Source organism: Battus philenor, unplaced genomic scaffold (genome assembly GCF_028537555.1).
Source record: "Battus philenor isolate CCGP_79_NKW_IND1 unplaced genomic scaffold, ilBatPhil1.0.hap1 SCAF_6, whole genome shotgun sequence".
NCBI lineage: Eukaryota > Metazoa > Arthropoda > Insecta > Lepidoptera > Papilionidae > Battus > Battus philenor.
The window spans coordinates 15,072,618-15,099,705 of NW_027181726.1; the positions used below are offsets into that span (position 1 = coordinate 15,072,618).

A 27,088-nucleotide genomic window follows, 5' to 3' on the forward strand; every position below is an offset into this window, starting at 1 on the left:
TAAAAAAGGCCATGACGGCGAACGTGCAATGCTGACTCGACCACTGCAATATAATGATGGAAAAATCCGCACGGTCAGTGATTTCAACGGCACTACATTCCCCTCGCATTGCTTATTACTTTTTGAAATAATTCCATTTAAAAATATAAATCTGTTACTAGACGCCCTGCGTAATAAGTGTTGGTGTAAAAGATTTTGTATGATCTATACCCGCATGTTTTTAATTCGTACAGACAAAAACTGGTTCCGAGAAAAATTACAATTTTTATCTTTATTTTCCACTTGCACATAAATCTAGCGAGATTTTTTTTAAAAATATTTAACTTTTTTTAAATAAACGATAAAGGCAATGTGCATCAGTCGTTGAGAAATGGAAACTCCTGACATAGATTATCATTTTTTTTCGTTCGCAGGTCAAAAGTCAATAACTTTTAAAAAAAAATTATCCTTAACGAATTTCAGATAAAATGAAATTTCCGTTTTTGGAGAATGTCACCGACATCGAATCGGAAATAGACAGCGTGCTCGGTACAGCGTTCAGCGCCAGGTGGTGCGGTAAGTACAGACACAATAATAAACAATAAAAACTAATAAATCATCCTTTTTATCGGTTTTTAATTTTTATCTTATTGAGCTCTGCCAACTGTAGCTCTGTGGCTTCTTTTAGCATCTCTTACAAAATGTCGAAAACAGATAATAAAAGTAGGTAATTTTTTAACTTTTTCCTAAACATAAAATGTGAAATGATAAAAGTTCTAAAATTATGCCCCCTTTCGAGTTAAGAATATAGCGCTTACATAAAAAAAACAATTTGAATTTAAAAAAAGGCGCCAGTGATTTAAATAAATGTTACCTTTTTATATCTGTATTACAAATCGCTTATTTGACATATCATTGGGAAATTAATAATTCCATTTACAAAAGCAAGTTCATGATTCAAAAGGCTTACTATTTGAATAAATTTTAAAGGTTTATTTTTTATTGGTTCCTGTTAACTTAATAACTTTATAGCAAATTATTATAAAAAAATTGTACAGCGAAATAACACAATCAAAACTAAATAAATGACAATCATAAATCGTAATACTTCCGTCAACCTTTTACTACAATTTTTTTGTTGACCTTACCTTATAGCAATAGACCACGTGATAGGTTACTTATTCTATTTTTTTTTATTGAATCGCTGTCCACTGACAAATAGGTCGTCTGGATCCAATAAGAAAACTGCTATAATTCCTCATTTTATTTTCGGTGTCATACCTTTTTATATAGTTCATTGACTTTAATTCAATGATATTTTATATTTATGTTTTAATCTTATAAAAATAAATTGTCTATGAAACGCGGAAATGATCTTAAATGAAATTTGTACCGAACTTTAGAATTAGCGAAAAAAAATTTTGTTTACTTTTATGAATTACTGCAAGTTATAAATAATAAAAATTATTATAAATAGCCGAATTTGTTAATAATATTAATAATTACAGTTGTACAACATGCCGAGTAAAGCTTCCAAATTTAAACAGTATTTAAAAATTAATCGCAATTCTTATGGATTAATTAACTGTCTTTAGTTCACATTATTAATAACTTTTTGACAGAAAAAGATGTTCATCCCTCTTAAATTAAAATCCCACTTTCTTTGTACATTTAATTTATTACTTCAAGTACTATTTGAACAGCTTGAATTAAATATGTCTAACAAGAAATGAATTGTTTAAGAAGCACCTGCGTAAATACATCCGCAACACAAATTATTTGGACATATTCTGTAAGTTTACATTTATTATATTTCATTTAAATATATGATGAAACCGTTGATCCTTATCTAAATTGATATTACCACGGGAGCTCACTTCCATCGTATTGTAGGAATTTTCCACTGTCATCTTCGCCGAGCTTGTATATCGTGTTAAAAATTCCGCTGATACTTGTGTCGACATCTAGCGGTGCGTTTTTACCGCCCATGTCTGTCCTGACCCAGCCGGGGTGAACGCAAGCAACAAGAATTTGATTCTTTCTCAAATCAAGACTCATTGATTTCGTAGCAGCATTTAAAGCAGCCTGAAATATTGTCAATAATATTAAAACGTAAACAAAATTCGTTAAATTAAAAAAAAATACAGCAACATTTCTGTTAATGGTGTGATCGCTGGAGAGAGATAATGCGCAACTTATGTTTTTGCTTAGTCATAACGACATAAGATTGTATTTACACTCGAAGCAATACATAAGTCAGTAACAATTTGACTAGTGTTATGTCATGGCATAATGATAAAAAGGCAACCTATGATGACTGATTCGCAAATAAGAGCTTGGTGGAAACTTTTTCATCAATTTTTATGAAAATAAGATGCCTACCTTTAATAAAATATTACAATCTATAATGGAATTAGACCATTTAAAAGAATTATACCGCACATAGCACTTGTATCATAATTATACTTGTGTACAAATGTATGATATAAGAAATAATGAAACCTTTTAATTAACTATAATTGGACTAATACAAGTAACAAAGTGTTTCTGCATATTATTCTGCATTATAGTAATAACGAATTCTAGGAATGAATCCCTGAATAATTATTAATGTAAGAAGAGAAACCTAGAAACCGATAATGAATAATATAATGGCGAATTTCAACTTTATATTGAATAAATTTTATGATAATAACCAATTTTTTATTTAAATTATATTGTGTCCAATGAAAATGTGTTTCCTTTTCCGTCCTAACATTTATTCCGAATTTGTTACTTGCACGTGTTTTAAAAAGTAACCAAGTAAATGCGTTTTTTTTATTTTTTATAAATGTATATTTCTGCCTTTATATTGCCGTCCCTTTCACTTGCAAAAGTGCAGTTGAAATAGCGCTGTCATAACTCTATCCAGTAAATAAAGTAATTCATTTGACATTTTATGTACCATAGACAAAACAACACTCACTTTAGAACACCTGTACGGATAAAAACCTCCTTGGTCGTTCTGAGCGATGGAGCCAAGAACCGAACTCATGTTTATTACCGCAGCCCGATGTGCTCCAACCGGTTTGTCGTTATTCGCATCGGCCGCTTGTATTAAGAACGGTAGTAGAGTCTAAAATGACAAAGCGACTTTTGTTCTATTATGTATTATATCAACTATTAAACTACGTCGTAATTCGTAAACGATACTCTTCCAACGAATTCGAAACGCATCAGCAAACATCGCAGCGTTGAGTATTTTAATATATTTTTATTTGGGTGAGGTTTTTATTTTTTTGTTACGTGTTTACACCCTGTATTTTACTATTAAAATTAGTAAAAACATGCATTATTTTAATTTTTTTTATTTCAATGCACTATTTATGGTAATCCTAAGATAATAGTTACAATTAAATTTCGATTTTGTTTCGTAATAAAATTAATTTACCTAATTATTGGATTATCTAAATTAGTGTTTACATTTTGTAATAACGACTTTTAATTTAGTCATAAGTCGGAATTTAATTTTGTTACCTTAGTGAGCATTATTGGTGCAACGGTGTTAACCGTAAAATTGTCCATTAGCTGGTCCTCCTTTACTAAACTAAGTTTTGTAAATTTTGTAGATACTCCAGCATTATTGACAAGAAGGTTGAGACCATCGTTGCTTAGTAATTTTTGTATTTTCGTTGCAAAATCACCGAAAGTATCGAATTTTTTAACATCTGTCACGAAAACAACCATTTTATAAGATTCAAATAAGATATTAAGTTACAAATTTATTAAAAAAAAGATTGTGTAAATTACCTAAGTGTAAGATATGAAGATTTGAATGCTCGGCAGATAATTTTGAAAGTTCCTGAAAAGAATTAGCATTTTATTTACATCCTAAATGTAATTGAAAAAAATATGAACAAAATTAGCAGTTAATATTAAAAATTATATTATTAAAAACTACGAACTAAACTAAAAACTACGAATATATTGGTAAATGCTATGTTTTAAGAAAATTGTAATGTCTAGATCACGATAGGGCAAATTTACTGTGTCATCTATGCGATGCGACTGATAACCGGCACGGCTGAAGACTACGTCATACTCGGGTGACGTCAGCTGTCAGTAGGCACAACCATCTCTTTCGCGCGCTCTAACAGCTTCTAAAAACAGGCCTTTATAAACTCATTGTATCGAACACTAGCATTTTTTACGAGCTCTGTAGTCGTCACGACGTCTTAGAAGTTAAGAGTGATTAATATATAAGTGTGTTATTGGTTGTTTAATTAAGAATGGCACCTATCGGTAAGTTAATTTTTATTACGTACCTCCGATGCATTCCGACAAGTGGCGAAAATTCTTTCTGCCTTCCTCTGGCTTATTAGATATTTAACCATTCCGAGGCCTAGACCGCGATTAGCTCCGGTAATGAGAACGGTCTTCATTCTTTGATTTTTGGTTAAGTTGTGAATTGATTGACGTTTTGGTAGAAAACAACTTTCACTCACTTTATACTTAGTGGTTAGTCGTATAAATGTCATTTATGTCAATATGACAATGTTGGGCAATTTGCTAAGGTTTGTGAGTTCAAACAGACCGGTACGGAGGATAGATAGCTTCACGGTATTGGTACGGCGAACGCTCTCGAGTCGTAAGTAACTTGTGGTAATCGAATATTTGGCCTTGAATTGTTAATTATCTCTTAACCTATAACTACAGCTAGAGTGTGCGTCTTGTGGGAATAACTAACAGGACCGCTCGCTTAAATCGATGCGCATTAGCTACAATGTTGCATAATGTCTGTTTTAAATTGTATTCATAGAAATTAATAAGAATAAAATTATAACACGCAACGATACGCAGTTATAATAATAAACTGCATTTAAGTTATAAGAAATTTAATTAAATTTAACTGTGTTGTCGTATCATCTAAGATACGCTCTTTTTACTTTAACAAGATTTAATTGTACAATCATATTTTGTATGAGATTCCATATTACTTAATTTTACCTTGCTTTATTTTTATTTTTACGTCCTATTGAGTTATGATAAAATACTATTATAAAAATTAAATATGCATCCCTGAATACTGCATGCAATTTATTGTTTATTTTTTTTTGTTTTAAAATAAAAGCTGAGCACATATAAATTGAGAGAAAAGGTTAAATAAATTAAATAAAAAAATGGGATTATACACTGTCTACTGTCTTTACAATACCAATGGCAGATGATTCTAAGTAAATAATGAACTGGCATATTTATATAGACTCATATATATTAAAATATATATGTGTTTAAGTTATTTATAAAATATTGTTTAGATCTTCATCCTGATATGAATGTAATGCTGTAAATTTCATTCCAAATATTAATTTATAATATTTTGTTCAATTATTTAGATTCTTAACTCCCTAATGTAATTTCTTTGCTAAAAAATATTGATGTGGTTTAATCAACTTGTCCAGTCACTTTGTTAACAAGTGTACCTGTGAATATTTCTTTACAAAAGCGCTTCCATTAATAAGCCAACAATTCAGCTCAAGATAAGCTAGTAAATTTCTGGGCTCTGTTCATATGTGCTTGACTTTATTTAAAAATGTTAATATTGACATTAAAAGAAATTTTGTTGGTGACAACTCAGGTTGGATATGTTGCCGTAAGGCAACATCCATTACACCTTTAGATGGTTTAGAAGAAGGTATAGTGGAGATATTCTTGCCGGGCTTAGTGTTGCCAACAGTCTATTGCTTATATTGTAAATATGTTCCTTGGGGTTGGTACAGATTGTTAGTGTTGCTATCTGCGTCCATGTTAATGCACATTAAAATATTTACACTTGTATCATTTTATTTAATAACCAGAGAGTTTCTTTATAGTTCTAAAGTTTTTATTGTAAAACAAAACTAAATAAAACCTTGGCATAAAATAGAGGCAATAGATATTTTTTGGGTTGTGAATATTTATAAAAAATAATAAACCATTTATTATAAATGTCATGGAACAAATTCAATGTGGGAAAATTAAGTTAAAATAAAACAGATAAAGTAAAACTTTTTGTACATTCATTAGCTTATAAATACAAAAAATATAACACTGGCAAAAAGATAATGCTGTGAAAAAAAAAGCATTAATTCGGTTCTTGTTTAAATTATGAATACTTTAATCATAATTTCATTTAAGATTGTGAAACAATTTCATTGTTACATTTCATTATTCTTGTAAATTGAAATAGATGGAATAGACTTTTAACAGCATATACATTTACATAAAAAAAACATCTAATGCCATTATTAAAAAAAAGCAATGGAAGTCTATAAATATAGGTATATATGGGCTTTACGCTTCATGCAAAAATTCTATTTGGTCATGACTAGTAATCAATCTGTACTAACAACAATAATACCTATGAATGTAAACAACCATATTGGAATATAAACCACATTGTAGATGGCACATTTGACTATGACCTGGCGGTCATCGGTGGTGGATCCGGAGGCTTGGCCTGTGCTAAAGAAGCTGTTAATCACGGAGCACGAGTTGCTGTGTTAGATTATGTAACACCATCACCGCTTGGAACAAAATGGGGCCTTGGTGGAACATGTGTGAATGTTGGCTGCATACCCAAGAAATTAATGCATCAAGCTGCATTACTTGGAGAGAGTATACATGTAAGTAGTTATTTTAAATTTATTTCATATAAAATACAGTTTAATGCCTTGAATATCTATTTGTCAATGTACAAAGTCCTTATTTATTTATTTTTTTGTTCCATAGACATTGGTAAGTGCCCTTCCTATGGCTTCCACATCCACACCCTTTCCTATGATCCTGTTCCTGAAACCATAGAAAATTGGATTATTCTTGAGTTATGGGTATTTGTTTTTTTATGTTTTTATTCTTATAGGAATCTTAACTAATATATACAAACTAAAGGATTAGTTAATAATTATATTATTTTGTTTTTTTTTTATGTATGTTAAAAATTTTAATGTTGATTAGTAAAGTTTTGAATGATGTTAAAGAAAATATTACTTTTCATACCAAAAAGAGAGCAATGTTTTGTATAGGTTTATAATCACGGATTCTCTAAGTTATATAGTAATATTGAACATAAATGGATAGTATCTGAGTGTCTACTATGTTCAAATCAATATATGCTATAGCAATATATGCTTAGAATAACATAAATACTTGCAAAGATTCTTCTAGAACCATTGTAATATTGAAATTAAAGGTGTCTTTCTACTTATCTTTACTTGTAAGATAGTTTTGGGTCTAGTTGAGGTGCTTATTACTGCTTCAATACAGGATGTAGTCATAAGGTGACAGGACTGAAGCCCAAAACAGAAAGAAAAAATCAGTAAATGTCATTTGGGCAGCAGTGATAGTGGTACAAAAGAAGAAACAGACTACATGATTATTAATGATCTATTGTTTTAAAAGCCATAACTCCCATACTAATATATTGTATATTGTAATCATTATCTACACTGTAACCTTGAAAATTAAAAGATTAATAATTTATATATCTATAAGGTTTTTATAAGCAGGCCTTTGAAATTGGTAATGCACTGCCATTATGTATTGTTGATTGACAAATTATATGTTTTTTATATTAAAATAGAGATATATCTAGTTATGCTTCTCTACTAGGTAGTGGGTAATTTTGTAATAAAATGATCATTTTCTTCTAATTTAATGGTAGTTGATTTTAAAAGAAGCATATAACCAGCTATCAAAGGTGACATTGAATAAAAAACTAAATTATTAGAATTTAAACTATGGAAATTATTAGATGACAGGTCGCTATATGTAGTGGCACCACATGTATATGTATATCAGTATATGAATTTATATTTGTTTGTTACATTATTTATGTGGTAATACTTTATTTTTGTCTAATGTTATTTGGCTAGTTTAACAAGCTAGTAACTATCTAGCAAACTTAGGTGATTTGTTAACCTGTTTCAGTAAAAGAATCAGTGGTTCGCATGCCATATGTATTTAGGTAGACTTCATTGGGAAGTTCCGGTAGAACCCATGCAGCCACATTTATACCATAAACGAAAATTCGACAAGAATGTGGGGATTAGATTTAACTATGGTATTTTGGGTTGCGACTGAGTTCCAACCATGTAAAAGTAGTTAAAAAGAATGAGAGTTTATTGGTTAATTTATTAAATGGTTGTGTTCTGAGTGAATATTAAATAAGGTTTGCGCGGTCACTTAGGAATAATATAATAAGGAATTAAACCATAGAAGTGATATAAACTTTATTCAGAACCAGCTGTGCTCGTGTTCATCCATGCTTAGAATTTAACAAAAAAAAAGTTACTTTGTCTAAAATAATCTTAAGTTACTCATTATTATATCAGCTATGTACTTGTGTAAGTCCTGTCAAAATCGGTTCAGCCATTTCAGAAATAAACCGGAACAATCAGACTGGCAAAAGTTTAAAGAATATATTATTTTGGTATATGCGACTTGTATATATATTTATATACATGCAATAAAAACGATTATTGGTTATTTTAATATTACAAACAGACACTATTTTTTTATGTGTAGATGTTCAGTGAACTGTGCAAGTGTAGTGAACTGTGAATGGTTAAAGGTATATCACATGTTCATTGGTGCTTACAATTAATATGTTCTTGTATATAAATGAATAGGATGTTAATATCAGTCTAAATATCTTATCTGTCAACACTTATCTTTAATGTCAACATTGATCCAAATCTTACGGTCATTGGTATATATGTAGATTATATCAAATATTATTAGAAATGATAACATACATCATAATTTTATTTATTTTCACATTTGATATATATACTGCTATCAAGTACACTAATGAATCTAAAAAATAATACAGGGTACTACAATACCTTGATTTTGCTTTTTTGCAATAATTTTTTAATTACAAGCTTACAGAGATTTCCACTTATGGCCTCATCACAATATTTATGTAACCATAAGGCTTCGAGGCTTGAAATTTGATAGCAATATTCCTTTCGCCCAGTAGAGATCAGTTAAGAACGGATTTCACAAAATTCCACCCAAAAGGTGGAGTTGAAGGTGAGTTAATTGAAAAAATATACTTAAGCCTATATGCTACTATCTATACTATTGTAGCCCTAATAGGTATAAAATTTGGCCTTGATAATTTTCTAAAAATTGAGAAAGTTACTAAAAAAGAATTTTATGAAACTACATCCAAAAAAGTTGCGCAGACTATGTAATGCAATCAGAGGACAGGATCACCCTGTGAAGTAGTCTTCATATTCAATAATATACATATTGGACGTATCAGTGTATTTGATTTTATTTATTTAAACTTTTTTCACGAATTATGCTAATTTCTATACTTTTTTTATAATTTAATGATCAGTTTAAAATAATATTAAGATGAGTAAGCTCCCAAATGTTGACTTTTAAAGGTATGCACATAATAATCTAAGGTATTTCTTATATATTGTGTATGTGTATACATATAGGTAATGTTTGTGGTACAAGATGCACTTTCAATATAGAGAAGCCTGGTACGGGGCCGCTTTTATCCGCCCCCTCTGACGCCCATATCTGTCCCACACAAAAATAGATTCCCACATATCTTTAATTGTAATAGTAGTATACTGTTGAATTTTAATGATCACATGGTATAAAATGTTATTTTTTATTGGAAACTATTTATTATTTGGATCCTTATGAGGAAAGAAATTGGTTGATAAAGGAATTGTTGAACAATGTTAAAGTTAGTGTAGTTTATTTGTTTATTAATTTACGAGGGTGGATTGAAAAGTACTCGGCCTAACACAGATCCATTCAATTTTAAAAATCAAATCTTCCCCCATTATTTAGTTCAGTTCAGACTAGTTTATTGTGTGAAGTTCGAAACCTGTGCGATAATTAGTTGTGATTTTATAAATTTATTAACAAAGTAATCGGACATAATTTCCGCGAATGGAGCAAATCAAGCAGCGTGCCGTCATTAAGTACCTCCATAAGAAGGGGCTATCATCAAAAGCCATCCATGATGACATGGTGAGTACATTAGGCGATTGTGCTCTGTCATATTCATCCGTCAAAAAATGGATAGCAGAATTTAAGTGTGGTAGAGAGAGTGTGAAAGATGAACCCCGTTCTGGAAGGCCTTCGACGCCAACTACTGACGAAAATATTAAAAAAGTACTTGATTTAATAATGGGAGACCGCAGATTAAAAATTAGAGAGATAGCCGAGACTATAGGCATCTCTTATGAACGAACTCAAAACATCATTGTCAACGAGTTGGGTTTCCACAAGGTGTCTGCGAGGTGGGTTCCGCGACTGCTTTCAGTTGAAAAAAAAAGGACGCGATTGACTATTTCACGCGACTGTTTGGAGTTATTTGAAGCCGATGCAGATGATTTTTTGAATAGTTTTGTTACTATGGACGAAACATGGGTTCATTTCTGTACACCGGAAACAAAACAACAATCAAAACAGTGGAGAAGACCTGGTTCACCACTTCCTAAAAAGGCTAAGTCGATTTTGTCGGCAAATAAGGTGATGGCTTCAGTATTCTGGGACTGGAAAGGTGTGATTATAATTGATTATCTTGAAAGGGGTCAGACTATAAACTCTGATTACTACTGTACCTTACTACGTCGTTTACGAGAGGAAATAAAAGAAAAACGTCGAGGAATGCTCAGAAGAAAAGTCCTGTTTCATCAAGATAACGCCCGTGTTCACGGTCAGTACAGTCAATGGCTGAAATTCACAACTGTGGCTTTGAACTGTTACCGCATCCGCCGTATTCACCTGATCTGGCACCATCAGACTTCTTTCTGTTCCCTAACCTAAAAAAGCACTTGGGAGGTCAAAGATTTTCGACAAACGACGAGGTCAAAGCAGCTGTAGACGCGTATTTTGACTCTAAGGAAGAATCATTTTTTTCAACGGTCTAAATGCTTGGAAGGGAAGGTGGCAAAAGTGTATTGAACTTGATGGTGATTATGTAGAAAAATAAAAATTTAACTGATTTAGTATGTGTTTATTTTCTTGGTTAGGCCGAGTACTTTTCAATCCACCCTCGTATTCATGCTAGCTGTAAGATATAGGCCTTTCAAAGATTTCTTATGTCTGGAATATCTGCACTTTTTTTTTTAATCATGATTGGCTTGGCTTATACAAGTCACCAGTAGATAAATAAACATAAAAACTATTTGGTGATTCTTTGTCTTCTAAAAACAGTTGAAGTTAGTTGTCTCACTCGCACATGCTGAAACCTGTTTTACTTGCTAACTTGCATCCTTATCTTCTTTGATTGAACTATTGTTTCGATAAAAACCGTTATTTCAGTGTTTTCCAAACTTCTGCATGCCATGCCTTTGACTTAGCATTTCTAAAATTCTTATGCCCCTCTTACTAATTTAATATTCTTTACTGTACACTTTAGGATACATTTAAATAGTTTCAGTACAATGGGCGGTCTTATCACACAAGGCAATCTCTTACAGACATGGTTGTCTGTATAGAAACAGTAGAAGTATAAATAATGGGTGGTTAACGTGAACAATACATACATAATATACCCTAAGTAACAAGAATTTTTTATATTAAAGCGAAAGGGTTAACGTGTAGAGGTCATTTTCAATTTGCCCCCTTTAGCAATCATATTGTCCCCCTGTGAGACGTGGGACCCACGCTGGGAAACGCTGCGTTATTTCACGTTAGTTTGTGGAATAATAACTATCGCATTCTGTTTAGTTATTTCATAAGAATTACTGACATAAAAGTAATTACTTTCATATATAATAGATGTAAATATATGACTGCTTGTCATTACGATTGACGGAATTAAAAAAGAAACATTTTCGAATTTGACATGTGTCAAAAAAATTAATGACATTTGTCAATATTGTACAGATAAAAAAGCGCATAGTGATGTTGGCAGAATGAGCAAAAGGTAGAACATTCGTTGTGCATAGTCTAAACCAGTGTTCCCAACCTGGGGCCTACGTTCCACAGGGGGCAATTAGAAAATTAACCATTATCCATCTCTAGACACAGACACACGTTATACCATCCTTCGTCTTTTTTACACTGCGTCATCTTCAACCAAAAATTACCATAATCCAAAAATTTTCTTAACGAATATGTAATTTGAACCATATGTGTTTATTTATGAGAATAGATACAAATGCCTAAACTAAAAATGTTAAGTGAGATTGTAAAAACAATTAATGTCAGTGTCTTAAATATCTGTCATATTTTTGACAGCCAGTTGCTAATTTTGAACGCGTGTATAGCGAAATGTGATACGTATATTAAAAGTGTGAATTTTGGATGTAAATGCGTACAATGACTTGCACAAAGACGTTATTACGCTATGCCGAAAATGTAATATTAGGTTATATTTCCATATCTGTCAAATTTAACAAATCATCTCAAATATGTATTCTTACTTCAGCCATAAGATGTCCACTGCTGGGCATAGGCGTGCCCTATAGATTTACAACAGAACCGGTTTGAACCGGTATACATTCAGCGTGGTGCTATGACTACATTTCCCCGAAGTGCGTCGTCTATTGCGACGATATTCTCGAAGGCGAGTCGCATGTCAAACAAGACTGTTTAACAAGAGTTGACTTCGCTCAAAGGGTACCTCAGTCGTGGCCCGCGGGAGACTGTTTTACGATAGTCATCAGATCACAAATTAAAAAGTAATGTGAAATTGTTAGTAAGTTGGTAGAACTGTCTGCGTGCAGGATCTGCCCAGGCCAGATTGTGTTTGGAACTATTACTTAAAGAACGATCAATCTGATTCTAGTTTCTATGAAGTTGAATAACTGTGTAGTATAGACCAGGGGTGGTCAAACTGCGGCTCGCGAGTCACATGCGGCTTCTTGAACGATTATTTTTGGATCCGATTGATTGTAGAATTATTTTAATATTTAAATTTATATAACCTATGTCAGCTCCTGGGAAATCGAAACAAATTACTGGTGCGAATAATAACTATTATTATTCCACCATAAAATATGCGAAATCAAAACACCGATCGTAATTAACTAACCGGCGTCTTGAGTATTATTAGGAGTGCTGTTATATACGTGTGCATATCTAACATCAATACACATATTTTGTACTTTAGTCATATAATTTTTGTAAAAAAAAATTGTTTGGGTGTTTTAAATGCGTATTAAATTGCGGCTCGCGAAAAATTTCAAATTTCGAACAATAGCTCGAACTGTCAGAACTTGGCCACTCCTGGTATTTAAATTTGCCAAGTGTCTTTATCAAAAGTTAGAATATCATTTGGCTCAGCCCAAACCGTTTTGAAGGATATTTTGTCTCAAACGCGTGACTACTCGATTGGTCGATGTCATACTGAATTAAGTAAGAAAAGGACCAATATTTAGCCACTTCCGCATATGCAGTAGTAGTCGTGCAACGAAGTGCACCGCCCGCCAGCCCGCTGATAAATGCGTATGCGGCAAACAATGCGAATCACACAACTGCCACCGCCAAATCACTCAACACGTGTTTCACCACTCCACGGGGGATCTTCAGGAGTTATGTTACACAGTGTTTCACTCCTCCACGGGGGATCTTCAGGAGTTATGTTACACAATGTTTCACTCCTCCACGGGGGATCTTCAGGAGTTATGTTACACAGTGTTTCACCCCTCCACGCGGCATCTTCAGGAGTTATGTTACACAGTGTTTCACCCCTCCACGGGGGATCTTCAGGAGTTATGTTACACAGTGTTTCACCCCTCCACGGGGGATCTTCAGGAGTTATGTTACACGGTGTTTCACCCCTCCACGCGGCATCTTCAGGAGTTATGTTACACCGCCACGGGTCCTCTTCAGGATTAAATATCATACTGAATTGGTTCTTTGTGACATTTTTTGTCTAAAACTCGACTGACATCGTATTCGCCTGATTTCGTTCCGTGCGAATTGAAACGATTGTGGAGGTAAAAACCGAATTGAATTTCTTGAAGGCTATACCGGTAAAGACTTCCGACTGTTTCGACGACTGGAATAAGCTTTAGCAAAATGGCGTTCAATCGGTCGGGAATGATATTGATTTGGAAGATAAATAAAGAATTTATATTTTATAAACAAATTCACCTTACTTTTTTATCACAGCTTCATTTACCTTCTTTTTTATGTAATGGAATCAGGCGTTATTTTGCGGAAATCCATCCTAAGTAAGAAAAGAACCAATATATAGCTACTTCTGCCAATGCAGCAGTAGTCGTGTAATAAAATGCACCGCCCGTCAGCCCGCTGATAAATGCGCACGTGCGCATCGGCGGAAGAAGCTATATATTGGTCCTTTTGTTACCTTCTCATCATCATTATATCAGATACAGCACTGATATTCCTGGACAATCTTTACTATAGATTTCCAATAGAACTAGATCGAATCGTCCTGGATCCAGTGTCTTTCGACAACTTTCACCAGATGGTCTGTCCGCCTTGTATATTCACTCGAGAACTTTAAGGTCCTGGACCTTGGGCTTATAAAGAAGTTTGCCACAACTGGTCATGCGCTGCCAGCATCCAGCGTCTCTTTAATTATGTCGTCCGAGACCTACCTACGCCGCGTTTATCAGATGGCTGCCACTAGAGAACATTAGGCTCTAACGCCATATGCCACGCTTATTGTTATTTCAGACAAGGGATTACGAGGTATGTGGGTGAACTTTATTCATCTGCAAATCTAGTTTATGATTCGTTTTCGTAGCCAAGCGTGCATTCACCACCACTACTCTGATCCGAATGTTCTTGGATTATTCTTCATAAATCATTACCATGATTGTGTTATTCAGTGTGTACGGTACGTGATATCTCCATTGGTAACCTCTATCGTGGTAAACTTTGTATTTCGCCGAAGGTTTTCAGACGTGATTTTGTATTGTCACGGTGACTGCCTCCAGCTAATGAGTCAGCCGGTCGATGACGTGACTTTAGTTTTACGAACAGCGGATGCTTTTCCGCGTTACAATTGCAACATGTATATAATTATTACGTAATTCTATTTATCGAGTAAACTCTAGAATTAAAAACGCATTTTTCTATATTGTATGATGAGTGTTCGTAAAAGATTTAGAGGGTGAATTTATAGCTAATATACTGACAATTAATGCGTGGTACAGCGTGTTTTAAAATAAATAATTTCAGACGTAATAAATAACGACAAACTTTTTTTTAAATTCTGATTTGAGATTCTGGGCTATATTTTTTTTGGTCCCGCTATAGTGACCCCTCGTACCCATATTTTGTGGGACAGGGACTCAGTATTTATATATTAATTTTTTCATGTAATAATTTTATTTTTGCACACTTCTATCGTTCCTCCTTTGATATTTCATTCATTTATTTTCTTTCTTTCTGCAATTCTCCTATCTTTTCCTTTGATTTGAACCTTTGAACCTTAACTATTACAATTTCTTTGTTTTTATTCTATATAACTTTTTTGATCTATTCTGGGTAAAGATTTTTATATATTTATTTATTTGCCTGTTTTTAAACTTACATTTACAATATTTAATCACGTTTTCCGCAATCGTTCTGCACATTTTTAGGAACTTTGGTCTTTGTTCTTCGCCGTTGATTAGCGAGGCCATAGAGTGCTCATCAGTCTTTATAATAACCTAACCGGCATTCGGAGTCGCTCCGGAGTTATTGCTAGCTATTGTTTGGGATGTATTTAGTGGTGTTGTTTTTTTAGTAAAAGTTAAATTTCTGTCCCTATAGACTTTGTATTGACAGAAGTAATTGGCCGAAAATAATAAACTAATGTTACCTATTTCTTAGTGAATTGACATAGAGTGACAGAAAATATACGACAAAATATTTAAAACTTACAGTACCCGGCGATAAAAATTGCAGATCGACCTTTAGAAAGAGACAGTCGGCTAATTTCGGCTTCGGAGAGCGCTATCTCTGTCCCACACTATCTACGTGACGTTTTGTCGGTCGTGCAAAATTAGCCGATTGTCTCTTTCCAAAGATCGATGTGCAATGTTAATCGCCGTGTATTGTAGCTGACGAATGAATTGTACATGCTCTTATTTAAAGATTTTATACGTATTAACAATCACTCTGTATATATTTTTGTTACCAAAATTAAGTTACCAAACTACCGAAGTATTTTTTGGTAGTAATGTCAATACTATCGGTGAGGCATTTCTTAGTTATGCCCACTGGTGTTTTAATTCGTCATTGGTGGCCATGTCGACCATAAACACTAACTGAAAAGCATAGACCTCTTCCGAAGATATCTATGAGAGCATATGCCATAATCGCCACGCTTGGCAGGTGGTTTGGCGATCGCAGTGTGGTATTATGGTACGCAGAGGGCGCTGCTACCCATCCTCTGAAACCATATTTATAAGCTGTGACAATCCTATATAATTAATGCACAATGTGTCAATTATATATAATTGTATCCTGGGAATTGAACCCGCGACCTACAATCGCGTCTCACGACTATACTTAATGTGGGTAGTTGAAACAATTTTCAAGTATTATTATTAATACGAAATATAAATTAAAAAAAAATATATACCTAAGAGTAGAGTTTAAATTAAAAAAGTAAATCCTACGGGCAATTAGACATGTTATTACAATAGAATAGCAGACTATTATTTGGAATTTCTAGTCGTTCGTATAAAAAAATACTCGTGAATGAACGTTTATATCAGAGGTCCCCAAACTTTTTTGTGTCGTAGACTCCTTGCCATATTTTTCCGTGTTGGGTAGACCCCCTACTTACCCGATATTGATTTTCCTGTAAATTTCTAACTGTAGTGAAGTTTAGTGTTAGAAACTTAAAGTAAAAACACATGTTAATTTATACATTTATTAATAGAATTTAAATTAAAACTACTCAAAATAAAATTTTGTACCTGTTATGTAAAATATACGTAACATTAAATAAATATTTTTTTTACTTCATAGGTACTTTTATAAATAATGTAAACCTTTTGATATTATAAGATAGTATGATGTAAGTAAATAGGTACTATCAGTGTATGTGTTGAGATCCACTATCGTGGATCCAAATTTTCGTTTCATGGACCCCCAAATTTTTTTTCGCTGACGTAGACCCCTTGCAGGTTGTCATAGACCCCCAGAGGTCGATATAGACCACTTTGGGAATCACTGGTTTATATGTTAAAGATGGTGTGATATGGTTGTAAATTGTCATAAAACACCTTGATTAAAATGAATACGCTTCTCTATTTAAATGTGTATTCAATATGCAATTATATTTATAATCTGTTCAGTATCGTTTACTTTCGACTGTTCCTAGGTCTGAGGTATTTATCATCTATTAAGATGTTATATATATTGAAGTCATTAAGTGATAAAATACATCCTACGTTGAATAAAGAATTTTTGAGTTTGAATATATAATATATATTTATTATAGATATTCAAGGTATTAAATGATATGGTATAGCAGCGTTTCCCAACGTTCGGCCCACGCCACACAGTGGGCCAATTCGAAGGCAGCCTAGACAAGAGTTTAACTAGTTTAAATGCAACGCTAGATTTGCGTTCTAATTTTAAATTTAAAAGCAGATTATTAAATATGTTACATAAGGGGGCAAAAGAATTTTTGGAAGGTGTGGCGTTAAACAAAAAAGGTTGGGAACCTCTGTTATCCGATTCTCTTCTACTTTTAAACAGTATTTATATTTTATATGTATTAGGGGGAACACAAAGTAATATCGTTTCTGTCGACATATTTTACAGAAAAACATATTGATTTGTTACCTCTCCGACATTGATTTTGTATACTAAATGGTAAAAGGTTGTTGATAACGAAGGTGAATATATTGTTGATTAGAAATAAAAACTTGTTCAAATATACTCGTGTGAATTTAACTTGAAACATTACTTTCCGTTTCCCCTAATATTTTAACTAATTTATTTAAGTGATATATTACGTCATATATATTTAGAATTTATTTATTTTTGCATATTATATATGTAGATTTTTTTAAAGGCTCTTTTTTTCACTACTGTCGATGTATATCGCCAGATTGTTTCTTCGACAGTTTTAGAGAGTATGCAATGCTGTAAAAGCCTTGATAATTTGAAGCCTTCGAAATAATCCGGCATCGGTGATGAAGAATTTTTCTGTAAAGAATGCGTGGTTCTATAGATAACTCCACACCTCGCAATACAATGTGTTCTTCTCCGGAACCCGCGCCGCCTCGATATTAGGATGATCAGAAATCGTTGCGCATTCAAAGCGAAGGTTCTAGAAGCTGTCTCTTGACAGGAACATCACGATAATATGATTTTATTATTAATTTAAAATATTATATATTATAAATAGTATATTTATTAATTTAACACATTCTATACCATGTGGGGGCGTATACGACCTGCAATTTCCGTTTAGTCCATTTGCAGTTCTCATTGAAAAACAAAGGATTCCTAAACAAATGAATTGTAGGGTCAAATACATATAACTTCACATCACGCATGCGCGTACGTAATGCGTATTAAAACTTATAACTTTTTTCCCCGCTAATTATAGCTTTGCAGTATTGAAAGAGTGTAAAACACATGTCTTAAACGACTGTTTTTAATTTTTAAATTGTGGGTCATATACGCCTCATGAGGTCTAAATGGAATATCTTCAAGAATTGCCGTGGCACGTGTTAATTATTATATATATATTATTTATTTATCACCGCACCACCTAAATGGTTAAAAGTGCTTTTAGTTAGTTCGTTGTTATACAAAAAATAAATGTTTAAATAAATAAATTATAATAAATATTACAGTTAAACTATATTTAAAAGCATGTTACATTTTGTCAAACTGAATCTAATAAATCTATGTCATTATTATAGGAAGCAATCTCGTACGGCTGGCAAGTGCCGTCGCCGGAGGCAATTAAGATCAACTGGTCCGCGTTAACGGAGGCTGTACAGAACCACATCAAGTCCGTCAACTGGGTGACACGCGTGGACCTTAGAGATAAGAAAATCGAATATATCAACGGGCTGGGAGAGTTCAAGGACCCCCACACGATAGTTGCGACCCTCAAAAACGGCAGCAAGAAGGAGCTGACGGCGAAAAACATTGTGATAGCGGTAGGGGGCAGGCCGCACTACCCAGATATCCCCGGCGCTCTTGAATACTGCATAAGCAGCGACGATATCTTCAGCTTGGGCTACCCGCCTGGGAAGACGCTGGTTGTTGGAGCTGGATGTAAGTATTTACAATCTTGGACCTTTAACTTCATATCTGAAGGCCGTTCCCTTCCTTGAAAACCCTGGTCGTGGATTCCAGAAGACACCTCCACAGGTGTCTGACCTTCTCTGAGTGCCTCCGTTTATCAGGCCCGTCACTACCTGCACAGATTACATCCATCGTGTTGGTAGTCACTTTCCTAAGACAACCAGCTTATCTAGACTCTTTGGTTGCCTCCAAGCAATGTGAACGAAGTAGCCAAGAAACCCCTTGTATATAGATGGCAGTGAGCCTGGTCCAGATCTGTTGGTTCTCCTGGTAGTCCACCGCACCCATAACTAGCACGATATTTTATTTATATATACAGTAGTCGGAACTGTTATATCAGATAGATGGGACAGCTGTTTATAGTTGATATTAGTTGTAAACGAATGTAAAGATTCGTCTACTTTAGTATTTTTAAGACGCGCTAAAACAATTTGCTTATTTCGAACGAGTCTGTTTACACAAAGCCTGATATTTTTCTTTTACTCGCACAATTTTTCCTAAACTTTTTTTAACCCACAGAATTTTAGAAAATAAAAATACCCATGTCGCGCAGAAATTTTATTTCGTTCAAAATTTAACAAAATTGGCGTGTTATTATTAATAAGAATATACAATGATATAAAAAAAAAATTATTCTGTTATTAACTACTAAAAAATTTCGGTTTCAACACTTGATGAACCTGTCATATGATGATAAACCTTGCCAGCGCAATCGAGTATATTTTTAACAATTACTAATGGTGTTACCAATTATTTTAAATAATGTGTTCAGAAAAAAATGTATGAGCGCGCAACTGTTCCAATATTTCCAGGTGGGTCGAGAAATGTCCAACTTTTTTGATGCGTTATTACGCATCAAAAAAGTTGGACATTTTTAATAACAGCGTGCCCCAAAGGGTTAAAACATAATGGAGAAATTAATTTTAAAAATTTATTGCAACTTATAATTATTTACACTAAAGCATGTTGATGGTTTTGATATTTCAAAGAGTCCATATTTGGTAAGACAGCTACCTCATACAATCTCGCTCTCGTCAATCCTGCGGCGTGACATATTTTCTTAATGACTCATATGTCTATAATAACAATTTCTGTTTATTTATATCACTATTTTCCAACCATTTTTTATACTTGCCTCACTTTATTAAAGCGAAAGGGTTAAACTCGTGTCGAGTCCACTTTAAAATTGTCTCTCTTTAAAATAGTCCACCCGTGGGGCGTGGGCACCATGTTGGGAAACACGTAATTACACGGACATACCACGTCAGATTATTCCTTATAAGGTTTAATTATACGTGTTAATTATTTTAATAAGTTCTTACTGTTCAATGCGGATGCTGTGATATATAATGAAGATCATTGTGAATAAATTTCGAAGTAATGTTATTGGTGTACAGCAGTTAGTTGTCTACGGGGTGAACATTTGAGAGTATAAATCTTTTGATTTTACATCTACTTACAATTACCCAGAGTTAAGTGAACACTCTGATATATGTTTATGTCTATTTGTTCCTTTTAATGGTCTCTCCTATGATCCTTCTGCATTATTCTAGAAAGGTTCCGCGAAAGCCTCTTCGGTGTCCATAAGTGATGCGATGTACCTTTCTTCGACTCTTTGTTGCAACTGAAACTTGTAATCCGTTCTTAGTGCGCTAAATACGGGATATGATAAGTTATAAAAATGTTGCGTAATTCACTGCCTTAGCGTCTCCTCTCTAGGGGGCGCTGGTGCGTAGAGCATCCTCAGAAGCAATCTAAGAGCTTTGCGGCCTTCAAATGATTATCTTCCTGCCGCTTTTTGTACTTTTTATCAAATATGACTCTTCTAGCAGTACATAAATAATTCTTCTTTATCATTAATATATATATATTTTTCACAGATATTGGTCTAGAATGTGCCGGATTCCTGAACTCGTTAGGGTATAAAGCGACGGTGCTGGTGCGATCGGTTCCGTTGCGCGGGTTCGACCAACAGATGGCGCGGATCGTGACCAACGAGATGGAGGAGAAAGGCGTCGTGTTCCACCACAAGTGCGTGCCGCTGTCCGTCGAGAAGCTCGAAAGTGGACAGCTGAAGGCGCGCTGGCAGAACAACGAGACCGGCGAACAGTCAGTGTCATATTTATCTTCCACCAATAACGCCTCACTTCTTCTTCCCTTGACTCTTCTTTTTAAATTCTTATATGGGCTGACCAAGATATAATTTCTATAAAAAAATGTTTATTACTTTAATGCACACCTAATAAACATTACAATGACAATACAGAAGTACAATTGGCGGTCTTATCGCATTCTGTGAGTTGTCAACCTTTAGATGGATTAGAAAATATGTATTTTTATAGTGTGCAGTACCCGGCGATAAATATTGTACATCGACGTTTGGAAAGAGACAATCGGCTAATTTTGGCTTCGTAGAGCGTTATCTCAGTGTTATGTTATAAAAAGTCCTACCAAGTTTTAAAAAAAATTACCTGTCTTACGCATGCCTAGCAGTTTTAAGTGACATTTTCACTTTACTTTTTGATCACACTACACAAATTAAAAATTATTTACAAATAATAACAAAACTAAAAACAAATGATATGTATTGTATACACTCTAAAATAGAAAAATTGTGTTCCAGGTGTGAGGACGTGTTCGACACAGTGCTGATGGCGACTGGTCGGTATGCCCTCACCAAAGCGCTCAACCTGCCTGCTGCCGGGGTCAATGTAAGTTCAAACGTTTACAATTTCTAACAGTTAATGTTACTCTTGTTAGAGTGCTCCACATTCCTACAGTACCTCTCTATTTATCTCTTACCCGGGCTGTACACTCACATACAGTACCCGGCGATAAATCTTGCGCATCGACCTTTGGAAAGAGACGGTTAATTTCGGCTTCGTAGAGCGTTATCTCTGTCCCACACTACCTATGTTACGTTTGGTCAGTCGTGCGACAGAGATAACGCTCTACGAAGCCCAAATTAGCCGATTGTCTCTTTCCAATGGTTGATGCGCAATATTTATCAAGGGTTTTGTATATTTGGTTCATTCTTCTTTTTAAAAATAAAATATTTTTTCTGTTGTAATATGACAGCTCATTAACTTCTGGCAGTACAAAGTCTGCAGGGACAGATAATAAACAATAATTAATATTAATGTGTAGTAATGTAAATTTTGAAAATGATTTTTCATACTATATATTATCGTTATGTTATTTATTGTTTCTGAATCCTATAATTTTAGGTATACCATATATTAATTGACAGTAAGTAATATATGTATTTACTCAAATTTAGCTTTTACATCCATGTAACACCATACCGATCACCCTTTTTATAGTTTTGCAATAGTATAAAATTTGTAAACACATAGAACTTAATGTGACCTGATAATTTAAAATAATAAAATCATTGTTATCATTATGTTGGCAGATATATTCCCAATACAATTAATAGCCCCTTCCTAAAATCACCATAATGACCAGTTCCAGCGCTGCCTGCATCCTACAATTTCCTATGACCGTGATCAATTCGTAGGTCCACCTAATTGGGACTATTCATGTCGCGTCTATCGAATTTTTAATTTAGCATAGAAATTGAAATCGATGTGTTTCCAGGTCCTGACGGAGAATGGCAAGATCCTGGCGCAGACTGAGCAGACGAACGTGGGTCACATTTACGCGGTGGGCGACGTGCTGGAAGGCAGACCGGAGCTGACTCCAGTAGCCATCCACGCGGGACGGCTTCTGGCCAGGAGAATGTTCGGTGGCTCCAGCCAGCATATGGACTACGATAACGTGGCCACCACCGTCTTCACGCCTCTGGAGTACGGCTGCGTGGGTCTCAGTGAAGAAGTGGCTATGGAACGGTAAGTTAGCTTTGCCAATAATCATATTTTAAAGTCACCAGAACAAAGTCTTTCTTACTATACTGATATAGGTGTAAAAATCTTTTGAGGCAAAAATTTTACTTGAAAAGATTCCACCGTGACACATCACTGTAACCTAAATTACTGATGATTAAATATAAAATGAACTACTTTTCATAAAATCAAAAAAACAAAAACAGCCAAACCTATACCTTGTTTTATCGGCTTGCTAATAGAATTTTTGCCGCGGTGGCGTTAATATGTAAGTACCGATCTTTTAATGGGATGAATGTATAGCTTATTGTCAAATAAATTGTAATAACTTTAATCTAAGGATCAATTGTGTGTTTCAGAAATATTAAATAACTTTAATGTTAATAGTCGATGGCCGGTTTTGCGCCGCCCGCAACCAGCGACTTCATTTGACTTCCCATGACTTCCTTTATTACTTTGACTATGTTGTAATATGTTCTGATATCATTTTTTTCATAAGTAGGCATGTGTTTTAGCAAGACTGATGTTAGTTACACCATTTATATTTCTAGAAACAACTCCAGGAATAGGATAAATATGTATTTATTTATATTGTAACATACCGTGGGTTCTGACTCTGAATGAACACCACTGGTTCACAAGGAGTCATATATTCAGAAATCAGATGGTCACCCTACTTTAACACAAAGTATACTTTCGCTTAGTACAAACTACGCTTTCAAATCGTTTTAGAAATCACTGTCCAAATGACTTACCAAATAGTCACTTTGTTATCACTGATCGTCGATCTTAATCTTATAACTCGAAACACAACACTGAACTGTTGACATGGTGATTACACCTATTTATACTACGGATAAGGTTCTAATAAGTAAGTAAGTTTGCGATAGTACTCGGTTAGAATTTCCGAGAACCGTACATAAAAATCTATAAATAACTTCAAGGTCAAAGTTTATGGCCATTTTTGATCATAAGATTCCGTGTTTATTGTTTAGATGGTTCTGTAACTCGTGCTTTGTAACAATATATTAAAATATATACAAATTCATGTTAAAAATTTTATATTTTTATGTAAATTTCAACATTCGAAACCTTTACTATTGAACATTAGACTGTACAATATTTTCCGAATGGTCTAGTATAATGTAAATAATTATCTAGTTATAATAAAATTATATGTGAATTACATTAACAGAGTAAAACAGACAATAGAACAAGCAAGTGACCTGTATAGAGTTAACTATGTTCTTCATATAAGTGTTTGTGTACATCAGGTTGGGAGCGGAGGACGTTGAAGTATACCACGCGTACTACAAGCCGACGGAGTTCTTCATTCCGCAACGCAACATCCGCAATTGCTACCTGAAGGCTGTCGCGGAGCGCAGCGCACCGCAGCGTGTACTCGGCTTGCATTTCGTGGGTCCAGTCGCTGGGGAGGTCATACAAGGCTTCGCTGCCGCTATCAAGTTAGTACCATATATCTCTTTACATTAAACCTGTAACTTAAATATCTGAGATTATGTTGACAATTGTACTGTATGGTGAAGACACTAGTGAACTATCCCAAATAACTTGGTTTATTGTCACCGAGACAGCTGTATCGCGCCTAAGGAAAGTCCAGCTAGGTGGGGGCAAAGAACGATGGGTTAACAGAACCGAACGGATGACATCCCCCCAATCTCTCTGCGAACATAAAGGCGCGGTACAGCGGTTCCGGTAGGCACAGGGGAGGTAGATATGATAGTCTGTTATCAAATATCTCGCGTAAGTCGTGACTTGGTCTTCCAAATACACTAAAAAAAATCTGGAAAATTTGACATCAACAAACCTAACTGAAGTGGTTACAATATGGAGATATTTATTCGTTACATAAAATTTTCTTGTATTGTCAAAATGAGCTGGTGATGAATGAACAACCAAACGGCACTGTGCATGTGTTGTGGTCTGAGTTGCTTTTAATTCAGGAAACCAAATGCTTAGTATAATGAGGATGGAGATTACTCCGAGTCAAAGGGTTCACCGGCTACAACGAGGAAGTTTAAATATACACTACTTAATGTTTCAGATGCGGTCTCACGATGGAACAGCTGATGAATACAGTGGGCATCCATCCTACAGTGGCGGAGGAGTTCACACGGCTGAACATCACCAAGCGCTCCGGCAAAGATCCCAACCCCGCGTCCTGCTGCAGCTAAACGCATACTGTACCACATCTCTGTCTCCCACCTCACCTTTCTTCGCCCTAAAGCCTCTCCACCCGCAAGACCAACTTAGACAATATTCTACTCTGTATAAATCCGTTATTTATAGTGAATAAAACAAATTTAATTATTGCGTACAAATTTTTGTTTTATAGAAAATTTTTACTTACAATAAATATCCTCTATTATTTTGTGCATTGCGTCGGCTTCGCAACATATTTATATTTCGATAAAATGTAAAATTTTAATATTCCCAAGCAGTGTCCATTGCACAAGCACCGATAGCACCTTATTGGTTAAAAAAATGTTATTGGCTGTATCTAAAATTATCCTTTGACTTATTAAAAAAATATATATCTATGGTACACAATTTAAAATCCGAATTCAACGGTTCTAATTTGAAATTTATTTAATGTTTAAATTTATCGAATTGTTGGATGTAAGCATTTTATTAGGTTAAGTTTTCACGGTGGAAAATCCATTGCTTGGTCACAAAATATCTGTTATTTTAGAACGCCTTGCCCTATTACGTTTACGGTACAAAATGCTCGCAATTAATGATAATTAGATGTTTTAATCACATCAATTATTTTACAGTATTATTTGTCTTGTGTCGCCATGTTTAAAAAAAACTTCGTTACTTAATCTATGGTTTTTTTTTTATTATCGATCAATTGCCCTGTAATTGTGATTTTGAACTTATTAAAAGTTATATATTTTTAATTGTTTGTTTTATTTTGTATATAATGAAATATAACATTTTTTAAATTTAATATTGTTCTTTCATTCATGTAAACAATGCGAGGGTTAACAGGCAATTGCATTACCGTTATTATTCTTATAAATGTATAATTGTTACACCTATACATTAAATATTATTATAAAATTGTACCGATTTAACTTAATTATTCTGAATACTTATTTCGAATATGTCTTACAATGCTTTCTGGAGCGCGTTTTTCGAAATGTCTTAATTCTAGCTTGGAAGCCATTTTGATGAAATTCTAGAAGTTTCATCGTACACTTATTCCAACTACGTACATGTATATAATGGCCGTCAAAAATAAATCTCAAGGTGCGTCTGGAACCTTCTTAACATTGAATGTTATAAGAAAATAATGACTCAATTGTTACTAGGCCACGCCCCTTGACTAATAAGATTATAATTAGAAAGCTGTATCCACATTGACCAGTTGAAGTGAACCATTCAGAAATTACGGATTAAATAATTGTATGATTCAATAATAATAAGACACAATCTTGTTAAGGTGATTTTAAGACACTGGATGCAGATGGCTTCCAAGCGGTCTGATGGGAAACATGGGGAGGCGTATGTCCAGTTGTGGAGGTCGTTTGAATAAAATGATTAACAATCATAGTAATCCACTCTATAGTAATACATCAGTGGTTCTCAACCTTTTTTCACCTGCGGCACATTTTTAACTATTCTGAAATCTGGCGGCACATAAAGAAAAAAAACCAACAGAAGTTTTTTTGTTGGCATGACAAACTGAATAAAAAGAACCATAAAAATTGTATTATATGTAAATAATCTAAAAATACAACAAAATGGCCAGTTTTCTTAACGATATAAAATTAAAAGCTAATTAACTAAACTACTTTAATGAGAAATTTGAGCTTGATGTTTTTCGATAATTTCATTTATATTTGGTCGTAAAAATGACAATGCTACTCTCATATCGTCTTCTACATTTAACAACCTTGATCTTTTTTTAGTTTTAATATTGGCTAATGCTGAAAATCCGAATTCGCACAAATAAGATGTGGAAAATTGTAATAGAATATTTAAAGCTTTTCTAG

At 34.0% G+C, this 27,088-nt stretch overlaps 2 protein-coding genes across 3 annotated transcripts; one reads left to right on the forward strand and one right to left on the reverse strand.

The window, feature by feature from the left end:
• Window positions 1-1,645: 1,645 nt before the first annotated feature.
• Window positions 1,646-4,604, reverse strand: sni (SDR family oxidoreductase sniffer). Its single transcript, XM_068773316.1, has 5 exons — window positions 4,284-4,604; window positions 3,769-3,820; window positions 3,496-3,686; window positions 2,945-3,094; window positions 1,646-2,064 (listed from the first exon to the last, which is right to left on the reverse strand). The coding sequence occupies exons 1-5, from the start codon at window positions 4,494-4,496 to the stop codon at window positions 1,840-1,842; spliced, it is 831 nt and encodes a 276-aa protein (XP_068629417.1). The 5' UTR covers window positions 4,497-4,604; the 3' UTR covers window positions 1,646-1,839.
• Window positions 4,039-25,961, forward strand: Trxr1 (Thioredoxin reductase 1). Of its 2 annotated transcripts, none has more exons than XM_068773315.1 (8): window positions 4,039-4,260; window positions 6,403-6,623; window positions 18,831-19,191; window positions 21,102-21,330; window positions 21,845-21,932; window positions 22,822-23,072; window positions 24,341-24,532; window positions 25,132-25,960. In XM_068773315.1, the coding sequence occupies exons 1-8, from the start codon at window positions 4,248-4,250 to the stop codon at window positions 25,259-25,261; spliced, it is 1,485 nt and encodes a 494-aa protein (XP_068629416.1). In that variant the 5' UTR covers window positions 4,039-4,247; the 3' UTR covers window positions 25,262-25,960. The 2 variants fall into 2 exon arrangements, with proteins under 2 accessions (XP_068629416.1, XP_068629415.1); XM_068773314.1 differs by lacking the exon at window positions 4,039-4,260 and adding an exon at window positions 4,358-4,606 and having other exon boundaries at window positions 25,132-25,961.
• The last annotated feature ends 1,127 nt before the right edge of the window (window positions 25,962-27,088 follow it).